General features: G+C 48.3%; 10 protein-coding genes across 10 annotated transcripts; 5 read left to right on the plus strand and 5 right to left on the minus strand.

Moving 5' to 3' along the window:
• Nucleotides 1-632: 632 nt before the first annotated feature.
• N7479_009185 (ATP-grasp fold domain containing protein) lies at nucleotides 633-2,684 on the minus strand (the record flags this gene model as incomplete). The annotated part of the gene is made up of 2 exons (XM_057256878.1): nucleotides 633-2,557; nucleotides 2,630-2,684. The coding sequence occupies 2 exons, from the start codon at nucleotides 2,682-2,684 to the stop codon at nucleotides 633-635; spliced, it is 1,980 nt and encodes a 659-aa protein (XP_057104336.1).
• Nucleotides 2,685-3,044: 360 nt separating this feature from the next.
• Nucleotides 3,045-4,527, plus strand: N7479_009186 (bifunctional ornithine acetyltransferase/N-acetylglutamate synthase; the record flags this gene model as incomplete). The annotated part of the gene is made up of 2 exons (XM_057256879.1): nucleotides 3,045-3,523; nucleotides 3,588-4,527. 2 exons carry the CDS (start codon nucleotides 3,045-3,047, stop codon nucleotides 4,525-4,527), a joined length of 1,419 nt encoding a protein of 472 aa, XP_057104337.1.
• A 59-nt stretch (nucleotides 4,528-4,586) lies between these two features.
• Nucleotides 4,587-7,598, minus strand: N7479_009187 (Carboxymethylproline synthase; the record flags this gene model as incomplete). The annotated part of the gene is made up of 1 exon (XM_057256880.1): nucleotides 4,587-7,598. One exon carries the CDS (start codon nucleotides 7,596-7,598, stop codon nucleotides 4,587-4,589), a length of 3,012 nt encoding a protein of 1,003 aa, XP_057104338.1.
• A 725-nt stretch (nucleotides 7,599-8,323) lies between these two features.
• On the plus strand, nucleotides 8,324-11,551 carry N7479_009188 (non-ribosomal peptide synthetase; the record flags this gene model as incomplete). The annotated part of the gene is made up of 1 exon (XM_057256881.1): nucleotides 8,324-11,551. The coding sequence occupies one exon, from the start codon at nucleotides 8,324-8,326 to the stop codon at nucleotides 11,549-11,551; it is 3,228 nt and encodes a 1,075-aa protein (XP_057104339.1).
• A 160-nt stretch (nucleotides 11,552-11,711) lies between these two features.
• Nucleotides 11,712-12,732, minus strand: N7479_009189 (uncharacterized protein; the record flags this gene model as incomplete). Its single annotated transcript, XM_057256882.1, has 2 exons — nucleotides 11,712-12,595; nucleotides 12,678-12,732. 2 exons carry the CDS (start codon nucleotides 12,730-12,732, stop codon nucleotides 11,712-11,714), a joined length of 939 nt encoding a protein of 312 aa, XP_057104340.1.
• A 1,553-nt stretch (nucleotides 12,733-14,285) lies between these two features.
• Nucleotides 14,286-18,185, plus strand: N7479_009190 (ABC transporter ATP-binding protein; the record flags this gene model as incomplete). Its single annotated transcript, XM_057256883.1, has 3 exons — nucleotides 14,286-14,477; nucleotides 14,529-17,767; nucleotides 17,834-18,185. The coding sequence occupies 3 exons, from the start codon at nucleotides 14,286-14,288 to the stop codon at nucleotides 18,183-18,185; spliced, it is 3,783 nt and encodes a 1,260-aa protein (XP_057104341.1).
• A 244-nt stretch (nucleotides 18,186-18,429) lies between these two features.
• Nucleotides 18,430-19,363, minus strand: N7479_009191 (YqcI/YcgG family protein; the record flags this gene model as incomplete). Its single annotated transcript, XM_057256884.1, has 2 exons — nucleotides 18,430-19,141; nucleotides 19,194-19,363. The coding sequence occupies 2 exons, from the start codon at nucleotides 19,361-19,363 to the stop codon at nucleotides 18,430-18,432; spliced, it is 882 nt and encodes a 293-aa protein (XP_057104342.1).
• A 1,440-nt stretch (nucleotides 19,364-20,803) lies between these two features.
• Nucleotides 20,804-22,631, plus strand: N7479_009192 (uncharacterized protein; the record flags this gene model as incomplete). The annotated part of the gene is made up of 5 exons (XM_057256885.1): nucleotides 20,804-21,078; nucleotides 21,147-21,168; nucleotides 21,221-21,294; nucleotides 21,351-21,680; nucleotides 21,731-22,631. 5 exons carry the CDS (start codon nucleotides 20,804-20,806, stop codon nucleotides 22,629-22,631), a joined length of 1,602 nt encoding a protein of 533 aa, XP_057104343.1.
• Nucleotides 22,632-23,282: 651 nt separating this feature from the next.
• On the minus strand, nucleotides 23,283-23,777 carry N7479_009193 (uncharacterized protein; the record flags this gene model as incomplete). Its single annotated transcript, XM_057256886.1, has 2 exons — nucleotides 23,283-23,443; nucleotides 23,498-23,777. 2 exons carry the CDS (start codon nucleotides 23,775-23,777, stop codon nucleotides 23,283-23,285), a joined length of 441 nt encoding a protein of 146 aa, XP_057104344.1.
• Nucleotides 23,778-24,538: 761 nt separating this feature from the next.
• Nucleotides 24,539-24,999, plus strand: N7479_009194 (S26 family signal peptidase; the record flags this gene model as incomplete). Its single annotated transcript, XM_057256887.1, has 2 exons — nucleotides 24,539-24,729; nucleotides 24,789-24,999. The coding sequence occupies 2 exons, from the start codon at nucleotides 24,539-24,541 to the stop codon at nucleotides 24,997-24,999; spliced, it is 402 nt and encodes a 133-aa protein (XP_057104345.1).
• Nucleotides 25,000-25,455: the final 456 nt, after the last annotated feature.

The raw sequence follows: 25,455 nt of genomic DNA on the forward strand, positions 1-25,455 counted from the left end.
GAGTTTGATAGGTGTTCAGGTACTGTCGAACTAAGCTGTTTATAGGTCCAAAACGGGTGCCGGCGGGCCTGAAGATATAGGTAATAGCAAGATCGACGGCTTAGGATTTGGGGACGGCCCTTTCGGGGGAGGGATTTGATAGATTGGTACTCTTCGAAGCGCTTAAGTGTATTGTAAATAGTCCTGCGGCTGTAACCAAAATCATTAGCTAGTTTTGACTGCGAAATCCCATTCTTATGGCCAAATATAATAGCTGACCTTTGTACCGGGCTTAATTCAGCCAATTTTGTAGGCCTAGAGCCTATTTGCATTTGGATTTGATGACTTGGGGGGTTGTAGGAAGAAAAATAAAATGGTGGGTGGTTGTTGGGGTGATTATAGTGGGGCAAAGTGGGAAGATACTTTTGAACCCCTATGTATGCTTGGTCGGTGGTAAGTTTGGATTACTATTAATCTATCGAATCACTTCCAAGCGCGGGATCAGGACTAGTACCCATGACAACCGAGGTTACCCTTTGCTCCAATTAATACCTATCATAGTATCTAAATTCACCAGCAGCGCGAGAGTCTTTTCTGAACTGGCTAGACCATGATGTACTCCATGCTTTCAAATGAGGTAGAGGTCCATAGCCCTAGGCCAACTTATATCTAAATGTCTTCCTCAACAACTCCCCCATAGCTCGAACCTGTTCTCTTCCTTGAATTCCGCTGTCAGCTATCCTCCCTACCACTAGAAAATAAGCCACAAAGGGCCACTTTCCCTCGACCTCAGGGTCGGGGATCACTTCTCCAACCTCCAGAAAGACTGCATGCTCAGGGACGTAGCTCATAATGCTATCAGGAAGTGGCTCCGCACCTCTGAAGATTCCACCACGATCGGCCGGAATGAAGACAATATGAGAGGGATAACGAGCAGGTTCCGAAATTGGATGACTCAAAGTGAGAATAGCGTCTTTGAACGCCTTTCCATTGTCTGTACCCATTTCTGATGGGGGCGGTGCAGTTGCTAGCAGCATATGCAGTGCAAAATAGTCAATGCCGTAGGTATATTCAACAGCGAATGATTCCTGGTGGCCAGGGAGCCTTGGATTGATTTCGATTAGAAAGACGCTTGGATCACCAATAGGCAGCTCAACGGCATAATCCGCTAGCTCTATGCCTTGCGCGGTGTTCATATACATCTTCTTGCTGTTCTTAACTCGGGCTTCGAGGTGATAAACCCCGTTTCGGAACCCCATTTTCAGCAGAGTTTGAGTCAGAGAAGATTTGAGAAGGGTTATCTCCGATTCGGGTAAAATTGACGGCATTATGGTGGAAAGTTCCGCAAACGACATGGAAGATGATACTGGGGAGGATATCTCCGCCGAAGATGGGAAATCGTCGTTGATCTCGCTCCATATTAAGTTCCCATCCAGAATGACAAAGTTGGCATCCACCTCTGGCCCCGAGACGTACGGTTCGACCAGAGCATTTGTCCCAGGGAATTTCTCGAGGTTGCGCTGCACGGCATTACGAAGGTCTGCTTCACAGGTTACCTTGCTGACACCGTCCGAGGCGCAACCGGTTGTTGGTTTGACGATCAGAGGGAACTCCAAAGGTGACGAGAGATTGCTCAACTGGTCATCCAAATCGGATATGGTTGTGATAGAAAGCACTTGCTCGGTGGAAGATGCCACTGACCGTGTTTTGTATTTGTCACGGCACATTTCAAGAGCTTCAGGTGGGTTCGTCGGCAGCCCCATCCTCCTAGCTGCTTGACCTGTGGCTAAGATGTGGGTATCTGTATACGTAGTAATACCATCGATTTGGCCTTTACTAGTAGATAATGCTGCCACAATGCGATCTACAAGGCCTTCGTTCATCGTTAAATCACAGGGTATAAATTCATCGCGCATGGCCTTCATGGCGGGATCCTGGATCCAGTGTCCCGCATGGTCAAGAACAACCAAGTCTACCCCCAGCGCTTGCGCCGCACGGTAGATACCTTGTGAAGCAGTAGATACAGCTGGGTTGGGACGACCGTATATCATAGCAATGCGTTTTCTAGGCAACGGTTTCTCCAGGATCCAGGGAAAAGACAGCCTCGCCTCTACCTCATTTTCCAGCGTGGCAAGAGCGGATTGTGCGAGACTTTCGCTGAACCCAGGCAAGGTCTTCAGCAAGATCACGCCAGCAGCATCTTTTATAGCTTGTGGAAGGACTTCTTTAGTGTTGACATCGAATGCGGGCATGAGCTGTTGTAACGGCACGTAGTCAACTACCTTTTCAGCGAGCGAGCAAGTCAAGAATCGTCTCCTGAAAAAGTCATTGCGGACAATATAACCGCTTACTGTCGGAAGTATCAGCTTTGCAGCCGTGATTGAAGTGCCATAATCTTCAATGTTCTGTAAAATGGCATGCTCAATCAGGCTGTTTCCTGTGCCTCGTGGAACTGATCTGTTGGGAGCGGAAACATCGTATGACAATATGGATACAGGAATCAAAGTCAAATCTAGAGTGCGATATGGAGCTGTGTCATTCGGAGGGGGGTTCAATTTCCAGTAGCATTGAACGAGTCCTAGGAGGAGTCAGTACGGAGTGGAGGAACTAGAGTATGATTTATGCAAGGCAGCGATAATATGGATCTTACCCCTTTTCCCAGAGGCATCGATTTCCCACTGCAAAGAGCCGGTATGCAACGACATGTCGATGGTGAATTTTGTATAATTGAAGAGTAAGCGTCTAGATAATTTTCTTAAGGTGGGATTTGCATGTGAGTATGTATATACATTCATATGTATGAATGTATATATGTAGTAGTTACTCATACCGTCATGTAATTTCAGTGTAATCCTACAATTTTACAATACAGTACACTCTCTCCCTTGCTGACCTGTCCATGGGTGGAGCCCGAGGTGCCTCCGTAGTCAGCAACTCCACCTGAAGCCCCGGGGCTCCGTCGGCCCCACAGTGGGCCGTGTGTTAGTCGCGTACATGTATTTTATTTACTTATCCTGTTAGGGGGCCATTCGCGCGTCTCTTTCAGGTTCTCTTCTCCACCCAAGATGCCACTACGCCTGACCAGCCCGCAGCTTCGCGCTCTTTCCACAAAGTTTGACAAATTCGACCTCTATGGGGGCCGGCCCATCCCCGCCAATAAGCAGCGGTTGATCCCTACCTCGGGGAGCTACCCAAAGGGCTTCAATGTGGGCAGCACTCGCGCTGGCATTAAGCCTGCCGGTAATACTCAGCCAGACCTACTTATTGTTGCCTCAGATACCCCAGCATCAGGCGCCGCGGTCTTGACCAAGAATGAATTTTGTGCTGCTTCTGTGACGGTCACCCGCGAGCTTATGCGCCGTACCAATGGTGCTGGGCTGCGAGGCGTCATTGCGAATTCTGGATGTGCCAATACTCTTACCGGCCAGGTGGGACTTGATGATGCGACTGCCATGGGCCGCGAAGCTGCAAAATGTATACCCAAAGGAACGGCCGATGATGGATCATCTCTGATGGTTATGCATACGGGCGCAGGTGCCCAACGGTAAGCTCGCTATTTCTATATTCCAAATTTTAATCCCAAAGAGGCACACTGACCGACTGAATAGACTGCCGATCCACAATATCCTGCATCATATACCTGAATTGACTCAAAAGATGGGAAATACACATGATCACTGGCTCGAGGCCGCGGTCGCCTTGAGTACAACCGACACGTATCCTAAATTACTCTCGAGGACCTTTAGTCTGCCTTCCGCACCGAAAACCAACTTTTCCCTCGCTGGTCTCACCAAAGGCGCCGGTATGGTCCACCCGAACATGGCCACCACGCTAGGAATCATTTGTACGGACGCTCCAGTGACACCAACCGCCCTACAGGTCCTCCTTCGAGGTGCTGCATCGAAGTCATACAACTGTATTTCTATCGACGGTGATACATCTACCAATGACATGGTCACCATGTTTGCCAATGGTGCAGCAGCTGCATCTTCTAGCCAGCCCGCGGTGGACGTCTCACCAGAACCTTCAGCCGACTTTGTCGCCTTGCAGCACGTTCTCAGCGGGTTCATGTCTGACATGGCCAAGCTGGTTGTGCGAGATGCCGAGGGTGCCTCGAAATTCATTACTATTCGGGTGCGTGGATCGACATCTTATGATGCGGCTCATCATATTGCGTCAGTGATCGCGCGCTCTGTGCTCTGGAAGACGGGAATCTATGGACGAGATCCGAATTGGCATGGAATTTTGGCTGCACTCGGATATTCCCTTCTCGACACCTCGTTTGCCGGGCAGGGTATCATCATCCCTGAGCAGACATCGGTTAGTTTCATGGATGGCTCTGAGGCCGTCAAATTTTTGGATCGCGGGGTACCGGTGCCCGTTGACGGGGCAAAGATAAAACAAATCATGGACAAAGAAGACCTAGAGACTATCGTAGACTTGCGGTATAATGCTTCGCAAGAAATCACCCCCGAGGAGGCAGTTTATTGGACGTGCGACATGACGCATGATTTTATTTCAATGAACTCGGGAGTTGAAATTAGATAGATAAAATCTGACATGAAATTTCTATTGAGTGATTAAACTACATACGAAACATCGTGGAATCACCGGTAATTTACCTGGCCACGGAACAAGCAACGGACACCACCCTCGCTGATTGCAGTTCGACCATGCAATGTGCCATAGTTGTCAATGATGAGCAGATCACCCACCTTCCATGGGTGCTGGTACAGATAGCGCTCCTGATAGAGCCAGGAATACAATTCATCCAAAAGTGCCACAGACTCTTCCTCAGTGGCGCCTTTCACTCGGATGTTCCAGCTGCGCTCCGTATTCTCAGGGAATGGCAACGACACGGCAAGGCAATTCCGGCCTCGCTCCAGTGTCACAGCCTGCTTGTCAAACCACTTGTCCTCCAAACTCTTCATGTGGTGACCGGTCTCGACAATCTGGTACTCAAACGTGGCATTCTCCACAGCCGAGCGCAGTAGCTCAGGCATCTCCGCCATAGCCGCAACCTGGTCCACAACTGTGGTCTCGCCACTGCCGGGCAGGTCATTGAACTCACTCGCATACAGCATCAAAAGATCGGGACGGTGGCCAACAAACAGCCCGTCCGTATGCGCTGGCAGCATGCCGCGGCCTAGAACGACATTACCCTTCTCCCGTGTCGCAGGTAGCTTCATTAGATCCGAACCGCCGGTCTGGAACTTATGTTGCACAGGCTCACCTAGCGCGCGCACAATCGAGCGGAACCCGTCTTCGGATAGGTCCAAATTGCGGACGAGCACGAAACGAGACGCGGCAGAGTTTTCCAGAATCGTCTTGACCAGCACAGCGCGTGATGCGTCGTCGGTTGCGCCAGTACCGTCCAATACCAGACCAGCACCGGATGGTGTAAGGGTGCCGGTTGACACCGCGAGTCCAGTTGTCGGCTTGGGCGCACCAGGATACTTTGGGATCAAGTCGTCGACACTAGCGAAAGGGTCTTGTAGTAAACGAGCGGTGATATCCTTGAACGCATCGCTGTAAGCGGCGACCTTGCGATCGCGACCACCAAAAGTGGAGTCCAAGCCTCCCTGTAGTCCACCACCGAGGTGGATGCCAATCTTCTGGCGCCAGGCTGTTGTCTGTGGGACATATGGCTCCATTGCGGCGCGGAAGTAGGCCTTCTCCCGACCATCGCGGATCTTGAGTGAAGGTTCAATGTCCAGAGCGGTGCGCACAACTTCTGGGTGCCAGTATGGATGGCTCAGCTTCTTACCCCAGAGTCGGGCGACAAAGTCAGTGAATTCGCCGCTGTGTCGGGTAATGTCGATGCCATCGATCACCTCCTGAATCAGAGCGTCTTTTTCAAGTGAGTCGGGCGGCAGGCCGAGATTGAGGAGATCATTGCCGTAGCCAGTCAGCACATGGCGCTCCTTGATGTATCCGCCACGGAGGAGCGCAGTGATGGTGAGAGCGATATCCACGCGCTCCTGCTCAGCCGTTCCGAGAGCTCTCATACTCTCTGGCGCAGCAGCCAGTAGCTGGTCCACGGTGAGGTCAATTGTAACGTGTGGGATTCCGAGGGCATTGGCTAGCTCGGCTGCCTCGGCATGCTCGTTGCCCCAAGGTGAGCCTGCGCTGTAAGCGGTGACCTTGAGACCTGAAAGCACAGCAAATGTGGTAACAGCCCCGGAGTCAATACCACCTGATAAAAGAGTAGCTACCTCAGTTTCGCCTTGAGTAAGCTCTGTCACAGCACTCTGCAAGGATGTGATGAAGGCAGACCCAGCCTGGGCATAATCGTCAATTTTCGGATTAAGGGCGGCAAGCACAACTGGATCAGCATCAACCTGTGTGCTAAAGGTCCAGCCACCTTTTCCAGCGTTTTTCAGTGAGAAAGAAGCGTGGGCAGGTAGCTGTGACACACCCAAGAAGCTAGTCGTCTCGTCGCGGTTGATGATGGTGGGATTGGCAAAGCCAACGGGCATTTTCCAAGCGGCACGAGCGATTTGCAGAGCAAAAGCATCGGTGCTCACGGCCCAGGCACGTGTGGTAGTGTTTCGCACAATATAGAGAGGGGGATCATTCATGGCACCTGTGCGCATGCGGAATTCGTCGCCTTGGATCTGGAAAGAGGTCGCCCACTCGGAGAATTCATGGGCACTGGAGCTTTCGTCTTGCCAGAAGTATGTTGCAGCATTTAGAGCGGCACCCTGACCGTATACATGAATGCCTGAGCCGTTTGTGGTCTTCAGGGTCTTTGAGAGCGATAGCACAGGCTCACTGGTGATAAGAATCCAAGATGGAGCGCCTGTTACTGGCTGCTGCTGTTGTTGATTCTTGGTGAGAATATGCTTCATATTCTCCTTGCAGTCACCGGCAGCGAATGTCGAGCGGTGGGAGCGCTTAGCCTGAGCGGCCAATGTATGTAGGCCGCTGACGAAATTGGCGTTGATATGCGGACGGGTTTGTTGAATAGCTTCCGTCGTCCAGGAGCCGATGATCTGCGCTCTTTCCAGAGCACGGGCAATCAGCGTCTTAGAAGAAACAACTTCATGTAATAGGCCATCGGCCAGCGCAGAGTTTGCACTCCATTTATCAGCTGTGAAAAGCATTTTCTGCATCACGGCTCGTCCAACAGCAGTTTCGAGCATGAACCCACCAAAGTTGCAAGCGATGCCCATGCGAAATTCAGGCATCACCAGTTGGCACGACTCAGATCCAATCCGATAATCACAGCAGAGCGCTACCTGTAGACCTAGGCCGATTGCATAACCATCAATGGCGGCGATCACAGGCTTGGAGATACCAGCGATGGTAGTGTAAAGATTGGTAACATCGTCAATCCAAAGGTCGACCTCGTCGCCGCCGTTGAAGGTGGTAGTTTCATTGAAGTCCCCACCAGCACTGAATGACCGGCCTTGCCCGCCCGTCAGAACAATGCACCCCACGCTCTTATCGACGTCAAGCTGATTAATGATTGATTCTAGGGCCCGCATCTTAGGCTGACTGAATGGGTTCTGTCGGTGTCCCTTAGAGAACTCAACCAGAGCGACTCGGTCGCTATGGGTGATCACGAATGGGTTAGATGCCTCCCCATTCGTTCCGTTGGTCTGTGAGACTGTCATTTTGGATAGCAAATAGAGAATATGGAAGGATAGAAAAATTGATGTGAAGGGTGACGTGCGCTCTTTAAGTATATTTTCTTGTGAATGGCCAGTTAACTTCTACACAATTGGTGCCATTATATCTAGGATCTCTATCTTTCATCTTCTCTCCGACAATGTACACGCTAATTGCAGATTGCAGGGACAGTGCCAGCCATACATGCAAGTACGCTAGGCCGTGAACGTGGGTTTGAAGTGATAAGCAGATAGGCATCAAGCGAGGGATCGGCCTGCACAGTCAGCTGGCTTAGTGTCTATCTACACAGTCAGCATTGGCTTTTGATTAGCTGCTACATGTGTACGGAGCAGTGTACCCATTGTTTGATGCACAAGATTACGCGTCATGTAGAGTCAATGCCCAGGAGTGCCGAGTGGAATACTTTAGAACATAAACTCGTACCTGTGTGGTAATATTTCCAAGGCAAGGGATAAAATACCAATACGTAGAGATGTATCGGAGTTACAGCATAGGTTTGGACTCGTAACTTCAGGCAGTGTGCGTGTGCAAATGTATCTATATCGTGGTGTTTACTTCATATTATGTGGAAACATTGTAAATAAGAAATGTTTTTTCTCTATATCTAGTGACATGGATTTGCCCTTCTCTACTACATTCACTCTGTTTAAAAAATTCCACACTCATTTTCAAAAAAATCTTTCCCAAATCATATTTGGAAGTTCGAGCAATGGAGAAAGTCTGGAGAGTTGGCGCAACCGTTCCCGAAGCAGTTCATGACCATGTGCATAATCGTGTCGCTCAGATGGTTTCCAGCCAACCTCAAAATCCAGCGGTCTATGCTTGGGACGGAGAGCTCTCGTATGCCGAACTGGATCGTTTAGCCAGAAAGCTAGCCGGCCAACTGACAGCCCTCGGTACCGAGCCGGGGGACATTGTTCCTCTTTTGTTCGAGAAGTCTATTTGGACCACTGTGGCTATTCTGGCTGTCGTGAAGGTCGGTGCCGGATTTGTTATCCTCGATCGGTTTCTTCCCGAATCTCGCCTTCAAATCATCGTGAAGCAGTCAGATGCAAAATATATATTGACGTCAATTTCGAATCGAGACCAAGCAGAACGCCTGTCCCCAAGTGCTCCTATTGTCGTTGGGAAATTACTAGAAGCAGATGATGATGGCCCGCTTCTACCTATCGATTATCCAGCACCACCGCCTTCATCCATTGTCTATGTCGTGTTCACATCAGGAAGCACTGGTGAACCTAAAGGATGTGTGGTCTCACACGAAAACCTGTGCTCTGCACTTCACCACCAGATACCCTGTCTGGGATACAAGCCAACATCAAGGGTGTTTGACTTTTCCTCCTACAGCTTTGATATCACCATTCACAACATGTTTGCAACCTGGTGGACTGGAGGCTGCGTTTGTATACCCAGCGACACCGATCGAACCGAGAATCTGGCAAAGACCATAGCCGACATGCAGGCGACGATAGTACATTTGACGCCGACAGTGGCTCGCCTATTGGACCCGGAGTGTGTGCCCATGCTAGAGACGCTAGTTCTGTTGGGTGAGATTATCACAGATCATGATACAAAGCCTTGGTGGGGTCGAGGGCAGCGCTTGATCAATGCCTACGGCCCAACAGAATGTACATCATACAGCGCTATCAACTACCAAGCGTCCACTTCAAGCATGCTATCTAGCATTGGGACTGGAATGGGTTCTGTTATATGGGTTGTTGATCCCCATGATCATCACATTTTGCTCCCTTGGGGTCAGACTGGAGAACTTCTGATCGAAGGGCCTATTGTTGGGCTAGGGTACCTGAACGACCCAATAAAAACTGAGGCCACATTTATAGTAGATCCGCGATGGCTAGTCAAAGGAGCCTGTGGTGTTCCAGGCAGACGTGGTCGACTTTATAAGACCGGTGACCTGGGAATGTATACAGAAGATGGTAGGATTAACATTCTGGGACGCAAAGATACCCAAGTCAAGATTCGTGGCAATAGGATTGAGCTTGGTGAGGTTGAATGCCAAGTGCAAGACTGTATGCCAGAAGTCTCACGTGTGGTGGCTGAAACGATTCGGCTCCAAGAGTCGATAAGCCACATCCTGGCTGTTTTCCTGTGCATACCAGAGTCAACACCTGTTATGGACGCTCACCTGTTCAAGATCAGCGAAGAGATTATTTCTCGTCTAGCACAAAAACTACCAGCGTACATGATACCCACGCTTTTTTTCAGTATGTCGCAACTACCTTCGACATTGACCGGAAAACTGGACCGCAAGCGTTTAAGGGAAATTGGAAGTTCCTGGTCAATCGAGAAAGTTGCACTGGCTGCCCTCGGCGAGAAAAGATCACCCCGAACAAGTGATGAGCATAAAGTTCGGAATTTATGGGTGAAGGTGCTCAACATTGATGAGAGCCTCATCGGGGTTGACGACGATTTTTTTCAACTAGGAGGCGATTCTATGTCCGCTTTACAACTCGTCGGAGCAGCCAGAAGAGCTGGGTCAGTATTGACGCTGGCCAAAATATTCCACAATCCTGTTCTTTCAGCTATGTGTAAGGTTATTACCCAAGCCCCTGTGTCAGAAGAGCCCTTAGTAGAAGCTCCTCTAGGCCTTGACCTGATTGATGAAGGCATGAAGGAGGGTCTTGCTGCTCACATTTCAGCTTCTATTGGTCTCCAAGGCTCTGATATGGCGGAGATTCTGCCCCTCACTGATATGCAAGAGTACTATATTCGTGATGGAATCGCCGAGGATCGGCAATTTGTCGATTACTATTATCTTGATCTTGGCCTAGATGTGGATATTGTTCGGCTGAAGAATAGCTGCCAGCAAATCATGGAACTGTTCCCCATTATCACGGCAACCTTTGTGCCTTACCTAGGTCGGCACTATGCTGTCATTCCTACGGCTTTGGATTTGCCCTTTCAAACGATCGATACCTTGGAGGACCTGCCAGATGCGACTGCAACTCTCTGTCTTGAAGACATCAGCAATTTTCAACGGCACCAAACCATTCTTCGCTTTGTTCTCATCCGTCATAAAACCCAAGGTATGCGACTCATTCTGCGCCTCTCTCACGCGCAGTATGACGCGATGTCCATCGGTTTCATATTCGAGGCACTAGTTGAGTTCTACAATGGCCGCCAGCCTACTGAGCGGTCCACATTCTCTAACTATATGACCCACGTCGCTCGCTGTCGGCCGAAATCAATTTCCCACTTCAAAAGAGTCTTGGACAACGCGCACTTCACGGATATGAGCCCCCAATTCCTGCAAGAGGAACTTCCAGTCACCGCTGTGCCCTACCGTATCCAGAATGAGATTGCCACCCCAAGGATAGAGGCTGGAATTACTCTTGCCTCGCTCATGAGTGCTGCTTGGGCCCTTTTCTTATCAAACATGTTGAAATGCGACGATATTGTGTTCGGACGTCTCATCAACGGTCGTAACGCGCCTCTGCCAGGCATTGAAGAGCTTGTTGGATGTTGCATCAATGTGTCTCCCGCTCGTGTATCTCTATCATCTCAGAAAGTGACCGTTAAAGAAGTGGTTCAGGATGTACAAGGCCAATTCGGAGCGCTTGGTGATGCCGACGCGTTTGGATTCGAGGAAGCGGTCCACAAATGTACGGCATGGCCGGCTGGTAGTGCGATTTTCTCCGCTACAATGCATCAAAACGTCGAGGAAGATCTTGCGTTTGAGCTGGAGGCTGGATTCACTGGCCGCTTGCGCCGTTTTGAAAATGATCGGCGCTTACCATTTTTCCTGTACATGATCTCATACCCTCGGGGTGACAGAATGGGGGTGGAGATATTTTCGCACACACGAATGGTTTCACAGGAGAAATCAAGGGTATTGCTGGATCGCTTCTGTCCGGTGGTGGAAAGGGTTGCAGAGGCCTTGAGAGAAGGGTTGTGTGTTGAAGATATAAGAATATAGGTGGTCAAATTAGGGCCAGAACGGTGAGTTATGATGTTGTACAGGAAGAATCTCGACAAGATCTCTTATGTTCAGAATGAAGGCAGACCGTTTTTTTTTTCGCTATATCTAATGTAATATCATTGCCATCATCACCATCATCACCATCACCATGTAAGCATCATTGGAAATTCACATCTGCGCCGAGACCTGCCAATGTGGAAATCATCATGTAGTTTCCCACTCGTGCCGCTCGCTGCATACTTGTTTCGCCATCTTCATCTCGTGCCTCGGGAGACGCGCCATATGATACTAACAGGGATGTTATCTCCGAAGCTATTTCACCGTGCTGCACTGGAAAATCCGCACACAGGTGCAGTGGTGTGCGTCCATGCTCGTCAAGCGCATGCACGTTGGCGCCATGCTGACACAACACTTGCACACTAGCTATATTTAAGTTCAACACCGCAATGTGTAACGGGGAGGGGCCTCTACGGCCCTGTTTTGGGATGGAGGTGTTGTTCGGAGGGTCATGCTGGCGAGGTAGGGACTCAGTCGGATGTAACTGCCGCGTCAAAGGGATAGGTGGATGAGTTTGCAATTTTTGCTCTTGATGTGCAGGCACACCTAAAGACATCGGAGGTGACGGGTACATCGCACGGGTTGGAGAGTATGGGGGTAACTCGGGCCCCGCTGATACGTGTCCGGCTGCCCCACGCCACCCTGGTGAAACAGCTCCCAGGGGTTGATTTGAGACAATAGGCGCAAAATGGCTATCTTGTATCGGGGTTTGTATCCACGCAGTATTTTCACCGGGATTGACAGGTCCGACAGACCCAGCAGGCGCCCCCGTTCCTGGAGAGACAGCCAGGTCGCATGCAAGTAGCCTGTTGTGTCCCTCCATCCAATCTGGCGGAATCAATGCATCGATTGGTGGCGATAAGGATTGCTGGGAGGCATGTATATCGGGGTGGGCAACTACCTGTGCTGGCAGACTAAATCCTTTCTGGTGCAAGAAAGTTTGAACCGCTTCTAACTCGGCGAGACGGGCCTTTAATGAAAATCCTTAGACCCAATAGATAGTTAGCGTGGTCCTTCTGAGAGGTCTCAGTCACTTAAAGGGTTTGATTATTTGGTAGAGACATACGGTGTCGACGTTGCGCTTCACGGTTCTGGATACGGCGTTTCTCAATGCTGCTCATTGTTTGGACGGACATAGGGAATGGATTTCGAGATTGCATGGCCGTGCGTCCACGGCCATCCATCTCACCTGTGCTTTTTAGTCATGTAGCGCCCACCCCTCTAGACCTTTGTCTGCAGCTAGGGCGCGGGCGACAGTTCCTCATTCAGCCCTCCGTGGGTGGCCTAGCAAGTTGCCTCGGTGTTGGTTCGGGCGGACCGTAAGCGCTACCTGGCCTAGTCGGGTTTCTGTACCATCTTTCCCATACGTTTTGCCGAGGCTAATCCCGCTAGGTCATTACCCAGATAGTACTAGTATCTATATAATATACTACTCAAGTGACGCATATCATATACATATTACCCGGCTAGATTTAATCCAGAACAAGGAGACAGCGTACATAATGAAGGACCAAATGCAAGTGCGTCATTCCGGGTTATTAGGTCCAGTCGTGATATACATATATATAGCTGCAAACTCATACCGAATCTAGGTTGATATCAAATAGGAGGTTTCTTTTTTTACTTGTTCTTGCCTCATCTTTCACTGTTGCATTGTTGGATATTTGGCTTTACTAATATTGATGTCTATATTGGACTGAGCTTTTACTACACAAACTGGCCATGCAAACATTGTAGTCACATACTCAATTTGTTACTTACAGTATTGATAATACAGTGATTTTGGCCTGTGTCGAATAGTTAAATTAAGCTAGTCTCCACAAAACCTTGTAAAACCAATATACTTTAAGTGAGGGGTCCCGTCTTAGCAATATCATCCGTGTTGTTGGATCCAATTCTCGTGCGGCTAGATCGATTGCGTGCTCGGTGTGACCACCAATTATCGTCTTTCTTTCCACGCTACGGAACTTCGACCGTGTCAAAATTACAAACCCGTCAACGCGATTACGAGACGATACGTTCACGCACCACCCGCACAATCATACCACGAATTTTACGATACAAGTGGTACACGAAATACAACATTGAAGAAGCGTATTTTCACATCCCCGTCAGAGAGATCGACATATGGAAAACTGCCTTTCGATGCAACCTAGGCACGTTCGAGTGCACACGAATCCCATTTGGACTTTCAAGTTTTGATTGAATACGTCATCAGAAGCTTCATCGGAAGAAACGCCACAGTAAACTTGCCGGATGTGGTATTTGTCGCCTTAGAAATTGAAGCTGTTAGTAGTCTCCATCTAAATTACGCAAATAATAGTGTGAAAGCCTGAAGAAGATAAGGAAGAAAGAAACAAGAAGGATTAAGGTGCATGTAACCATAGTGCTTCCCGATCTGAACCATTACAGTCAGCGTCTGTACTTGCAGTCTATCGCGCTTCTGCAACATAACTCAATAGTTGTATTTCCCCTGATACGTGATACAAACCGGTAATACAGTAGGTAGTTACAAGGAATGTAACCTCAGTTATTTCGTGGGCAACGTTTCGCTTTTACGCTTATGCTGACCTCGACGTCTTTGATATTTATAGGCTATTCAATATATTCTCAAATTTTATCGACACTCAGTGCAGGGACGGTCTGGTGGGGAAAGGTCCCAGTGTGCTTCACCATGACTGAAGAGGAGGAGCACAGCGCATCAAGGCCAGAAGAAGTCAGAATCATTCATCGCCAGCTGCACATTCCGACCGTGGAAGCTTCCTTCCTATCATTATTCAAATATGCGACCGTGAGCGATCTGGCAATTATTGCAGTTAGCACTTTGTGTGCGTTGGCTGCAGGAGCAATCATTCCGCTCCCTCCTGTAATAAATCACGCTCCCAACGTATAACCAACGGTGGCTAATGCTTTCTAGATTATTTTTGGTCGACTCTCGTACATTTTTGCAGGCCTCGATGGCGACTCATCGGCTCCCAACTCCAGTCATCTCATCAGCCACTATTCCTTATTTTTTGTGTACATTGCCATTGGAGCTTTGGTAGTTTGGTTTGTCTCGATTGCAGGGTTCAGCTACACAGGATCCCGCGTGGCATCCCAAATCAAAGTACGCTACATGGAATCCATTCTACGCCAAAATATTGCCTTTTTTGATGATGTCGGCACCGGTCAGATGTTGGCCGAGCTCGGTGCCGATCTCAACATTATCCAAGATGCCGTCTCTTACAAACTCTCACTCACGCTAAGTGCCGTCGGCACTTTGATGGCAACTTATATCGTCAGCTTTGCGCTTTACTGGAAGCTCACTTTCATTCTGACATGGTCGCTTTTTCTCAGTCTGGCCCTGCTTTACGCTGGCAATCGAATTGCGGTCCATTACTCGGTCCGTTCTATGGAAGCGCAAGCGACGGGAAGCTCTATCGCAGAAGAAGCCCTTGGCTCTATTAGGAGTACTACAGCACTAGGTTTACAGCCGACACTTGTGGACAGCTACGATCGCTGTCTTGGCATCTCGCAGACTGCCGGATTTACTCTCAAGGCCCTCATGGGTACCATGGTAGCCATCACGGTGGGCACAGGGTACTTGAATGTGGCCTTGGCTTTCTGGCAAGGGTCTAGATTTCTGGTAGACAAGCAAACTTCTTTTATGGCTGTTGTTGCCATCACATTGATCACCAAAAGTGCCGCGTTCTGCGTATTGGGCGTGGGCCAGAATGCTGAGACGTTTACAAATGCCGCTGCTGCGGCTCGGAGAGTGTTCCAAATAATCCGGCGTGAGTCTCCGATTGACTCCACCGCGTCTTCTGGGGACACATTGGAAGAAATACATGGTGATATCGAGATTCACAACGTCAAGCATGTGTATCCAACGCGACCAAACGTTGTAATCACAGAAGAATTGAGCCTCTCCTTTCCAGCCGGAAAGACAACAGCCGTAGTAGGTCCGTCAGGATCAGGGAAAAGTACCATCTCCAAGCTTCTTTTGCGTTTCTACGAGCCGCTTCAGGGTCAGATTACCCTGGATGGACATGATACGAAGAATCTCAATGTTCGGTGGCTACGGCAACAATTGCGACTTGTAAACCAAGAGCCTTCACTGTTTGACACAACCATTCAAGAGAATATAGAGTATGGCTTTATTGGGACTCAATTGGAGCACCTACCAGCCGAGGAAAAGCAAATTCGCATCGAACAAGCCGCTAGGATTGCCTGCGCCCACGACTTTATAACTGCGTTGCCGCAGGGATATCAGACAATGACAGGCACCAAAGGATCCAAACTCTCCGGAGGTCAGAAGCAGCGCATTGCTATTGCACGGGCGCTTGTCGCACAACCGAAGATTCTCATCCTAGACGAGGCTACGTCTGCTCTAGACACTAAGACAGAAGCCTCTGTTCAGGCTGCACTGAAAGAATCCAGCAAAAGCCGGACCACGGTGGTGGTTGCTCATCGTCTTTCAACCGTCCGAGAGGCTGATAATATTGTTGTGCTAAAAGCCGGAAAACTGGCAGAGCAGGGAACACACAGTGAACTCATGCAACAACGGGGTGAATACTTCCAGCTTGTTGAAGCACAGCAGTCTAGTGAGGATGAAGAAACATCCGACGATAAACCCGAATTAGTGGGAGTGTACGATAGCACCACTAGTCTCGCTGCTGTTAAGCAAGAAGCGTTCACGGAAGTCAAGCTACTCGATAACTCCACGGATGACTCCAATGCCGTCCACAATACCGAGCATGCCTCGCTTTTTTCCATGGCCCGGTTCGTGCTCAGTTTGAATGCACAGGAATGGAAATGGATAGTTATTGGCCTGATCAGCTCCGTCATCGCTGGTCTTGAAGAACCTGCATCTGCTGTTCTCTTTGGTAAAGCAGTTGTTGCCATCGCACAACCCCTTGACAAACCAAACAATATTCGCTCCGATGCAGCCTTTTGGGCCTGGATGTTCTTCTTACTGGCCATGGTGATGATGATCGTCTTCTCAATTCAAGGCTCTGTTTTTGCCTTCTGCTCGGAAAGGCTAGTACGCCGGGCACGTAAGCTGGCTCTTGCGCAAATGCTTCGACAGGAGATTGCATTCTTTGACGAGAAGGGTAATACAGCAGCTGCGCTTTCGAGCTTTCTTTCCACCGAAGCTGCAGATCTTGCAGGGGTTAGTGGCGGTACTCTGGGGATGATACTGATTGGAATCTCAACACTCGTGTCAGCATTGGTTGTGGGTCTGGCATTTGGCTGGAAGCTAGCCTTGGTATGCTCCTCGGTTATTCCTGTGCTAATTGCCAGCGGCTTTATTGGTATTTGGGCTTCAAGCGAGTTTGAGAGGCTCAATGAAAAATACACTCGGGCCTCAGCCGAGTATGCGGGTGAAGCTATGGGCGCCATTCAGACGGTCGCATTGCTCACCCGCGAGACTCAGGTACTAGAGTCATATGAGAGTAAAGTCAAGGCTTCTTCCCGAGAGGGAACGAAAGCCATTGTAAAAGCCTCACTCGTTCTAGCCTTGGGGCGAGCCACAGTGAATGCGTGCATGGCACTAGGTTTCTGGTATGGAGGGTCATTGATTCTCAGCGGAGAATATACTCTACTCCAATTCGTGGTAGTATACTCGTCCATCATCACGAGTGCCTATTCTGCGGGCATGGTCTTTTCGTTCACGCCAAATATCAGCAAGGCTAGGAGGTCGGCTGCCGGTCTCCAGGCATTGCTCCAGCGAAAATCAGCCATCAACCCTGATAACAGTGACGGGCAAAAACTCGAAACTCCACCAAAAGGCCAAATTGATTTTCGCAATGTCAGTTTTACATATCCGACAAGACCAGGCCATTTGGTCCTGCAAGATATTTCGTTATCTATCTCGCCGGGCTCGCGGGTGGCACTGGTCGGCCACACTGGCTGTGGAAAAAGTACTATAATCTCGCTGGTTGAAAGGTTCTATGATCCAAGCAGGGGTGGCATTTTCCTCGATGGACAACCCATATCTTCGTTTTGCCTTGCAGACTACCGGCGATGTATCGGCTTGGTGAACCAAGAGCCAACGATGCTTCGCGGCTCCATCAAGATGAATTTAACAGCAGGACAAGGCAATGGCATCACGGATGTCGATATTGAGAATGCGTGCAAGCAAGCCAACATCTACGATTTTATCTGCTCTTTACCGTGAGTCTCTCAATTTCTCAGCGTCCTAAACACGATCGTTCCATTTCTAACCGCTTGTAAAAACAGGGACGGTTTCAATACTGTAGTCGGAAACAGGGGCGACCAGCTTAGTGGTGGCCAACGGCAGCGCCTTGCTCTTGCGCGCGCTCTCGTCCGAAACCCAACCATCTTGCTTCTAGACGAGGCTACCTCCGCGGTTGACGCACAATCCGAGGCTCTCATTCAAGAAGCGCTCGACCGCGCAGCTCGAGGTCGCACTACCATCACCATTGCACATCGGTTAAGTACGGTGCGGAGTGCGGATGTTATCTATGTCTTAGACCAAGGGAATATTGTAGAATATGGGACTCATGGGCAGTTGATAGAGAGAAGGGGAAAGTATTTCGAAATGTTTAATGCATCTGCGGACAGTCCGTGAGTGGACTATTGGGTGACCCTGGAATAGTGAAGTTGATTACAACTAGAAAGAATAAGATTTTTTGGAGTTTGAAAGACAAACTGGGTAATATTACTTGGGAAATTTTGAACAGCAAGACTCAAATTCGGCCATTTATAATTGCTTTTCTATAGGCTGAACAATAAAACCAACAAAGATGGATAGTATATACAATCTTTTTCAGGGACCCAATGCAAAGGGTTAGATTTTCTGTGACAGGCATTCATCATCCAAGCGTCGAATAAGGGCACGACGGGGCATAATTTTCATTCATGATGAAATACTGTTTGCATTCTCGGCCCGTCTCATCTCCATAATTCTTCAACTCCGGGCTGATCGATACATCGTCATACTCACCCAACAAAGTTCTCACTTTCGAGATAGCCGATTTTTTCTTCAGCGGGGTAGAAAACAGAATATCAAACACGAAGTTGGGCTGGAAGACAATGCAGAAGCAAGGTGCATATCTAGAGCGTCTCTTTGTATGGGCAGGCGTCAGAGAAGCACTAAATATAGGCTGTCCGTCAAAACAGAATCGCCACATGGGTGTATCGGTGTCTGTAGGGATGTGGCCTGGCCAAGATTTGGGATCCCGTGCCCGTAGGCCATGCAGACAATCCCAATATTTCTGGTAGTATTCCTCCACGCTCAATGGCGAGCTAGGGATGGGAAACAGAACTACCAAGCTAGTGTTTGGTCCTAGCTCCGAGGGAGGTGTTCCAAGGTATTGCTGCAAAGCCGTAGCCATGGCAGTCATTTCCTCGTCGTGGCTCATATCCTCAGACTCGACAAATATATATCGGTGATCCCGGGCTTTGAAGCCTTTGGTGGCATATATACAGGGGAAGGCAACAGGGTCTTCTGAGAGAATGGCTCCTTTGAAGGCATCGTAGCTTTTATATTGCCATGTCGTTCGATCGAAAGCCTCAACTTCTTGTCTATATAGATCAGCTCTTTACATCAAAGGAACAAATGGCATCGATAACTTACCTCTTGAATATCTTCACTTGGACATCTTGCTTGGGAAACCGCGGATAATTTGTGCTGAAAAGTCGAGAGGCCCATTTTACGTAGGGTCTAATGGGCGTCTCTTTGAGGAAAAGAGCCCGTAGAGCAAAAGATGCAAGAGCCAAAACGCATGCTAGACCAACCAACACCATTTTTTTGACAGGTACACACAATGTTCTGCAAATTTTTCCCTAAGCAAAGTAGCAGGCCAGATATTTAACGGCCTAACTTCACCTCCATCAAAGCATCGTACGATGTTTATATATTTTTTCAACTAATTTAATAGTACAGTTTCAGTTACCTAAGGTATGTCTACCAGTGATTCATACAAGGTATGCACCAGAGCACGCCAAGTGATGAAATATGATGCTGAAGATGGTGGGCCTGAATCAACTTCTTCGGCAGAATTCTTAGCCCTCGCGTACTGCAGATAATTAGACAAAAGCCAATATTACTACGGGGTACGAAGCCCCCACATTGCAAGAAAGTTCAATGTTGGGTTATACGGAGTACTCCGTAGTACAGTCACTAGATCCACATCTCCGCACCTCCGGTGTAACATCTTCCTGCAGTAATCTTCGTGAAAGTAAGCCTCGTAAGTGACTAGCTGCCAATAATCGGTGAACCAGGAAGGTCTCGTACGTAGTAATGGATTAACTCCACAGTTGTTCTTCTCTAAGTCGTTCTGTCCGTGTGTTACACACATACTAAATCTCTGGGGCTTGGTTCTTAGTAAGCGCCTCTTCTGCGGATGCTCTACGAGACAGGATCTAGTGGTAATCTACCGCTGACACTTCATATGTAGCATACTGAGGTTATTCCAAGGTTTTCTACATGATGAGTAACAGGGTTTGATAGTCCTGTTACTCATCATATGCGGCTGATGGATGACTGTACCAGGTGGGTCTGGTGGAGCTCGGGAATCCCGTAGAGTTAAAGTCCGACGGTAGGTAATGTTCTGTCATCCTGATACCTACCCAGTACTATGTACATACGAAGTTCCTTAAAATGACATTACTGCAGGGTTCTACGTAGATAATATAGTGTTTGTTCAGGCTTTTCCGAACTCTTATACATATCTTGACTAGTGTATGTCAATTTACAGGTCAGCTTTAGAGCTTTTATTACAATGAAATAGTACCTTTTCTCTCAAATACTGCGTATATTCAATCTGATAGGTACATATGTATCATACTTTCACAAATACCGTATTGTCACTAACGCCGGTATTGTCCCAATGTCTCCGTAGATCGGGCTCGCCCATCGAGCTCTCCAGGGTTACATGTAAGAACAGGGATTTTTCGTGCCTTGCATCGTCTCCCAATTTTGAATGTTTAGGGAAAACACGCAACTTTCACACTCTCACGCCATCACAAATATAAGTCAAAGCTTTACGAAAAGATGATCAAATTCTTTGAGGCGAGCCTCACTGTGGGATGATTTTGCAACATCAAAGTGATATCAGGGGTGTCCACCCGAGCCCGCCTTTACTAATGACTCAATGCGGACATGTGGGGAATATGTTGTACCTAGGGGTCCCTGGTCTAGTCGGCTTTTCGCACTATCTCCTCCATTCTCTTTAACATCTCGCAATGGCCCCCATTGTTGACGTGCTGAGCGCGCCGTCTGTCATTTCAAATTCTCATTCCGCTGCGATGGACTCTCCAAGGGTCAGCAAACCCATACACATATCCCCGATGCCAGATCAAGCCAATATTCAATCTCTTTTGGATGAAAATGGCCTTGAATACACCCCAGATGGCGAGTTCATCCGCTGGTCAGCTTCAAACAAACATCATCCTCGAAATTGGCCCATTGCGCGGAAGATCTACGACAGTAGCTTGATCATATTTCTGGATCTTTTCACGTATGTCTTTCTCTGACAGCCTGTATTCCCGCCCGTGGATAGAATACTGATGAGGATCTCCGTTGTAGAACTGCCATCAGTACGGCCGGGGTGAGCAATAGCCAAAGTCCAGCCACGCGACAAATTGACTGACCCCGAACAGAGTTCTGCTGCCGATCACGCTCGTTATGAATTTGGAATAGAAAAGACCCTGGCCCTCTTCATCTTCGTCTCCATGTTAGTCTCATCCAGCTCCTAGGCTCGGTATCATATTGGTTAATCGCGCTGTGCAGATATTTGTTGGGCCAAATGGTCGGTGGTATCATCTTCCCCCCTTACTCGGAAGCATTCGGTCGCAAGAATCTATACATTGTTAGCACTGGCTTCTACAGTGTTTTCTGTGTGATGGTTGGCGTGGTGCCCTCTCTTGCAGGAGTGGTAGTCGGTCGATTCTTCTCTGGCTTCTTGTCGGCGATACCTACCATCGTCGTGGCAGGTAGCATTGAAGACATGTTCAACTCCAAACATCGGGTGTGGCTCATATTCCTCTGGGCCATGGTCGCAAACATGGGTCTAGCACTGGGCCCTATTATGAGTATTTACATCACAGTGCATTTAGGCTGGTAAGTGGGTTCATGTTATATTCTATTGCCATACTGACTAATCGTGACAGGCAATGGGTTTTCTACATCGCCGCCATTGTGACAGCTGTGATCACTATCTTCCTGTTTGGTATACGCGAGTCACGACCGTCGTTACTTCTCGAACGGGAAGTTGCCAAGATCCGTAAAGAAAGCGGCAACAACACCCTACAGGCGCTGAACCCCGATAGTACTCCCGATATAAAGACCTTCGTCCGCATCGCCCTTTTCCGTCCTATCCAGCTTTTCTTCACGGAACCAATTGTCTTCATGGTGGCAACGATGAGTGCGGTTGCATTTGCCTTGATCTACTTGTTCACCGAGGCCCTACCACCAATCTATGAATCGATGGGCTTCTCGAGCACCTCATCCTGTCTACCTTTCATCGCAATCTGCATCGGTCTCGTATCGGGATTGCTCACTCGCATACAAGATCACCGCACAATTGTCAAATACGAAGAGCAGGGCATTCCACTGAAACCAGAGCACAAACTTCTCGGCTTCTCAATCGGCGCTCCTGTTTTGGCTGTAGGTTTATGGTGGTTTGCATGGACAATCCCACCAATCGCCGATGTTCACTGGATTGTTTCAACGGTCGCTCTTGTTCTCATTGGATATGCCCTAAATGAGTTTGACTCAGTTCTTGCGGGCTATCTCGCTGACAGTTATCTGAGCTATGCGGCAAGTGGATTTGCAGCCCTTTCGCTTATTCGCTCATCTATGTCGGCTGCATTTCCGTTGTTCGCAAGACAGATGTACGAGGGACTTGGTGCAAACGTAGCATCCTCGATTCTTGCCGCGTTGGCGACCTTGTTTTGTATTATTCCGCCCCTGTTCACCAAATACGGCGAGCAAATTCGGGCTCGGAGCAAATTCGCTCGGTATAGTTTACAGGTGTATGAGGAAAACGGCGTAGACAAGAACGGTTACTGATATCTGATAAAAAAAAAGCGTATCGTTATATGTACCTAAGATCTTCGATCTGACGAATCGACAGCAAATGATCGAGATATCTGAACAGTTAGTTAGCTCGTAGATAGGCTAACCAAAACCCGATGTCGAAAGTCATTATTGTTCAAAGGCACATTTCAACTCTAATCCAGCACTCAAGAACCTTCTCATACGCCTGCAATATCATAGAAATCCACCTATCTGGAATTCACCTTCCGGTTTAAAGTAATTCCCCAAATCACGCCTGTCATAAAAATCCAGATTCCGCTACATCAAATCAACCTCATCACTTCTACCTCACACAACACACATGTATATCCTATTAGCCCACCATATTCCCGGCTTCTTCCAAAATTGTTCTCCCTGGTTTACTATTTTTTTCAGTCAAAGACAGAAAGATACGAAGAGAATATAGTTTGTGTTCACAGAAGGACATTTCTGATTGTTTCAACTCGAAAAGCACAAATCAAAAAACAGGGAATCGACTGCCTAGTAAACAAATGTATGTCAAAAGGAGCCGCCCTACTATAGAGATTGTGTTGAAATCGCCATCATTCTGCAGAAATATAACCAAGGATATTGCAGAAGTAAATGTAGGCCTGATCATCTTATATACAGTACTGGATGAACTTATCACAGAAGGCTTTGGATAGTGTTTTGGAGATTGGTGACATCGGCACTGTCCAGGTCGTTGTACTGAAGGCAAGCAGAGCCACAGGGGTAGAGAGAGCCACTGCTGGTGAACAAAGCAGCCAGGACCATGCACTCGGGGGTGACACCGTCAAGGCGGAAACCTATAGATAATGTCAGAAACGATGGCAATATGCAGTTGTTGTTGGGTGACATACTGGACTCAGCGGTCTGAGTGACAGTGACCTTCGCTCCGTTGTTGGAGTCCCTGCACTGGTCATAGGATTGCTGCGAAACACCCGGGTAGCCTTCGACACGAGGGACTATGCGCATGCCATTAATGTCCCGCTTGATGTTGGACTCGAGGCCAATGTAGGCCAGGCCACCAGCAAGTGGAGCGGCAAGACCAGTGATGATCAGGCCAATGGGGGCTGGACAGGAGGGAACCATGGAGAGGGCAACCATAGTGGCACCACCGAGAATTGCGATGTTGTGCATAGTTGAGGTTGGCTGGGAAAAGCGGAAGAAAGTTGATTGAAATGAGAAGTTGTTGAATTAGTTGAGAGAGTCTGAATGAATAGTTTCCATGCTACGAGAGATGGGCCTTTTTATATGCTTCCAGGTCCTAGTTTAACCTTAGAAAAGGACGATAGTATTGATCCACAATGAGTTCCCTTTTCAGTCGCAGGATTTTCGAATGAAATGTCCCGATAGAACCGATTGTTTACAAAAAATGGCAATACTTAACACAACCCTGCAAGCAAGAGCCAATGATCAATACGCCGAGAAAGAGGACTGCTAGCTTGAGGGCCAATATATCGGGTTTCTCCATTTGGTATCCCAAATGGCCCCAGGTGGGTGGACTTCGAAGTGGAAATTTTATGGGGAATGCCAATCGTCTGCTCTTCGAAATACGACCCAAGGTTGCAATCAAGATGCAATCTCGCTAGGTAGGGTATATTTTATGCAATTAAATGACTCAAGGTCTTTTGGCGGAGCTTTTGCAAGCTTCATAGAGTCTCCTCGTAAATGAGGGGGGCCGAGAACAGAGAACTAATATCGGCCTACTTCTTACATTATGGGGTTTGAGACCCTTTCCCTTCGACATACTACCCTACTTCCTCCGAACAGCAATGTTTTCAAGAAAGACCAGCCTCAAACACATTGCCAGCCTCTTATTGCCCATCTCATTATTTGTAGGGCTCATCCTTTCGGCTTGGAAGGGCATGTGCATGATTACAGGCTCATCGCATCCAGTCATGGTTGTTTCATCGGAGTCAATGGAGCCAGAATTCTACCGAGGGGATCTCATCCTGCTATGGAATCATCAAGAAAAGATTAATGTGGGAGACATTCCTGTGGTGTGGTTTCCTGGGCGCCGTCTGCCAATGGTCCACCGAGCCATCGCAGTCCTCAACCATTCCGATGATGATCAAGGAAGCATGTCAAGGTATTTTTCGCCCCATTCTGTAATTCTGTATCAGGTTAAGCAATACTGATCCTCTCAAGGCAACTTATATTGACCAAGGGCGACAACTGCCAATTTGATGATAGCTTCTTTTACCCAGTGGGGAGATCGTATGTCCACCGAGAGGAGATCATTGGCTTAGTTCAAGGCCATGTACCCTACATCGGACGAGTTGCCCTGGTGTTGAACGACAATCCGGCATTTCTGTATCCAGCAGCAGCCACCTTGATTGCTGTGGGCCTTTGGGGCTAGTTATGGTTAAAATCGAATTATGGTCTCAAGGCATTTATTTTTACACAAGGTTGCTGTGAGACCTAGTAGGAGGTCTTGAATTATGGAGATAAATTTTCATGAAATATCCATGTCTACGGCTAAGTTCTTTCTATTTTGCAGTAGCCTATATATCTACGTTAATCTAAGCTCTTTTTACTGGACCAGATAGCGTAATATATTGCATAATACATGGCTTAGTTCTCTGCTTCTCAACACTATCTCCTACAACATGAGAACTCTGCGTTCACTATCAATAGCGGCGGATAGGGATAGGAAAGAAGACAGAACAGGATAGGGGTCGATCCGAGAGAACCCATGAACGGCTTCATCTTCTACTTGGCGTTCGCGGATTCTGTGATTAAAGTGCGTCATACTTTCCGAGGTTACAATATCTTAGGCTCTAGCTTTAGATCTGTATATTATCTACCACGAGGT

Source organism: Penicillium vulpinum (assembly GCF_028829585.1).
Source record: "Penicillium vulpinum strain IBT 29486 chromosome Unknown utg000004l_segment0_segment0, whole genome shotgun sequence".
Lineage (NCBI taxonomy): Eukaryota > Fungi > Ascomycota > Eurotiomycetes > Eurotiales > Aspergillaceae > Penicillium > Penicillium vulpinum.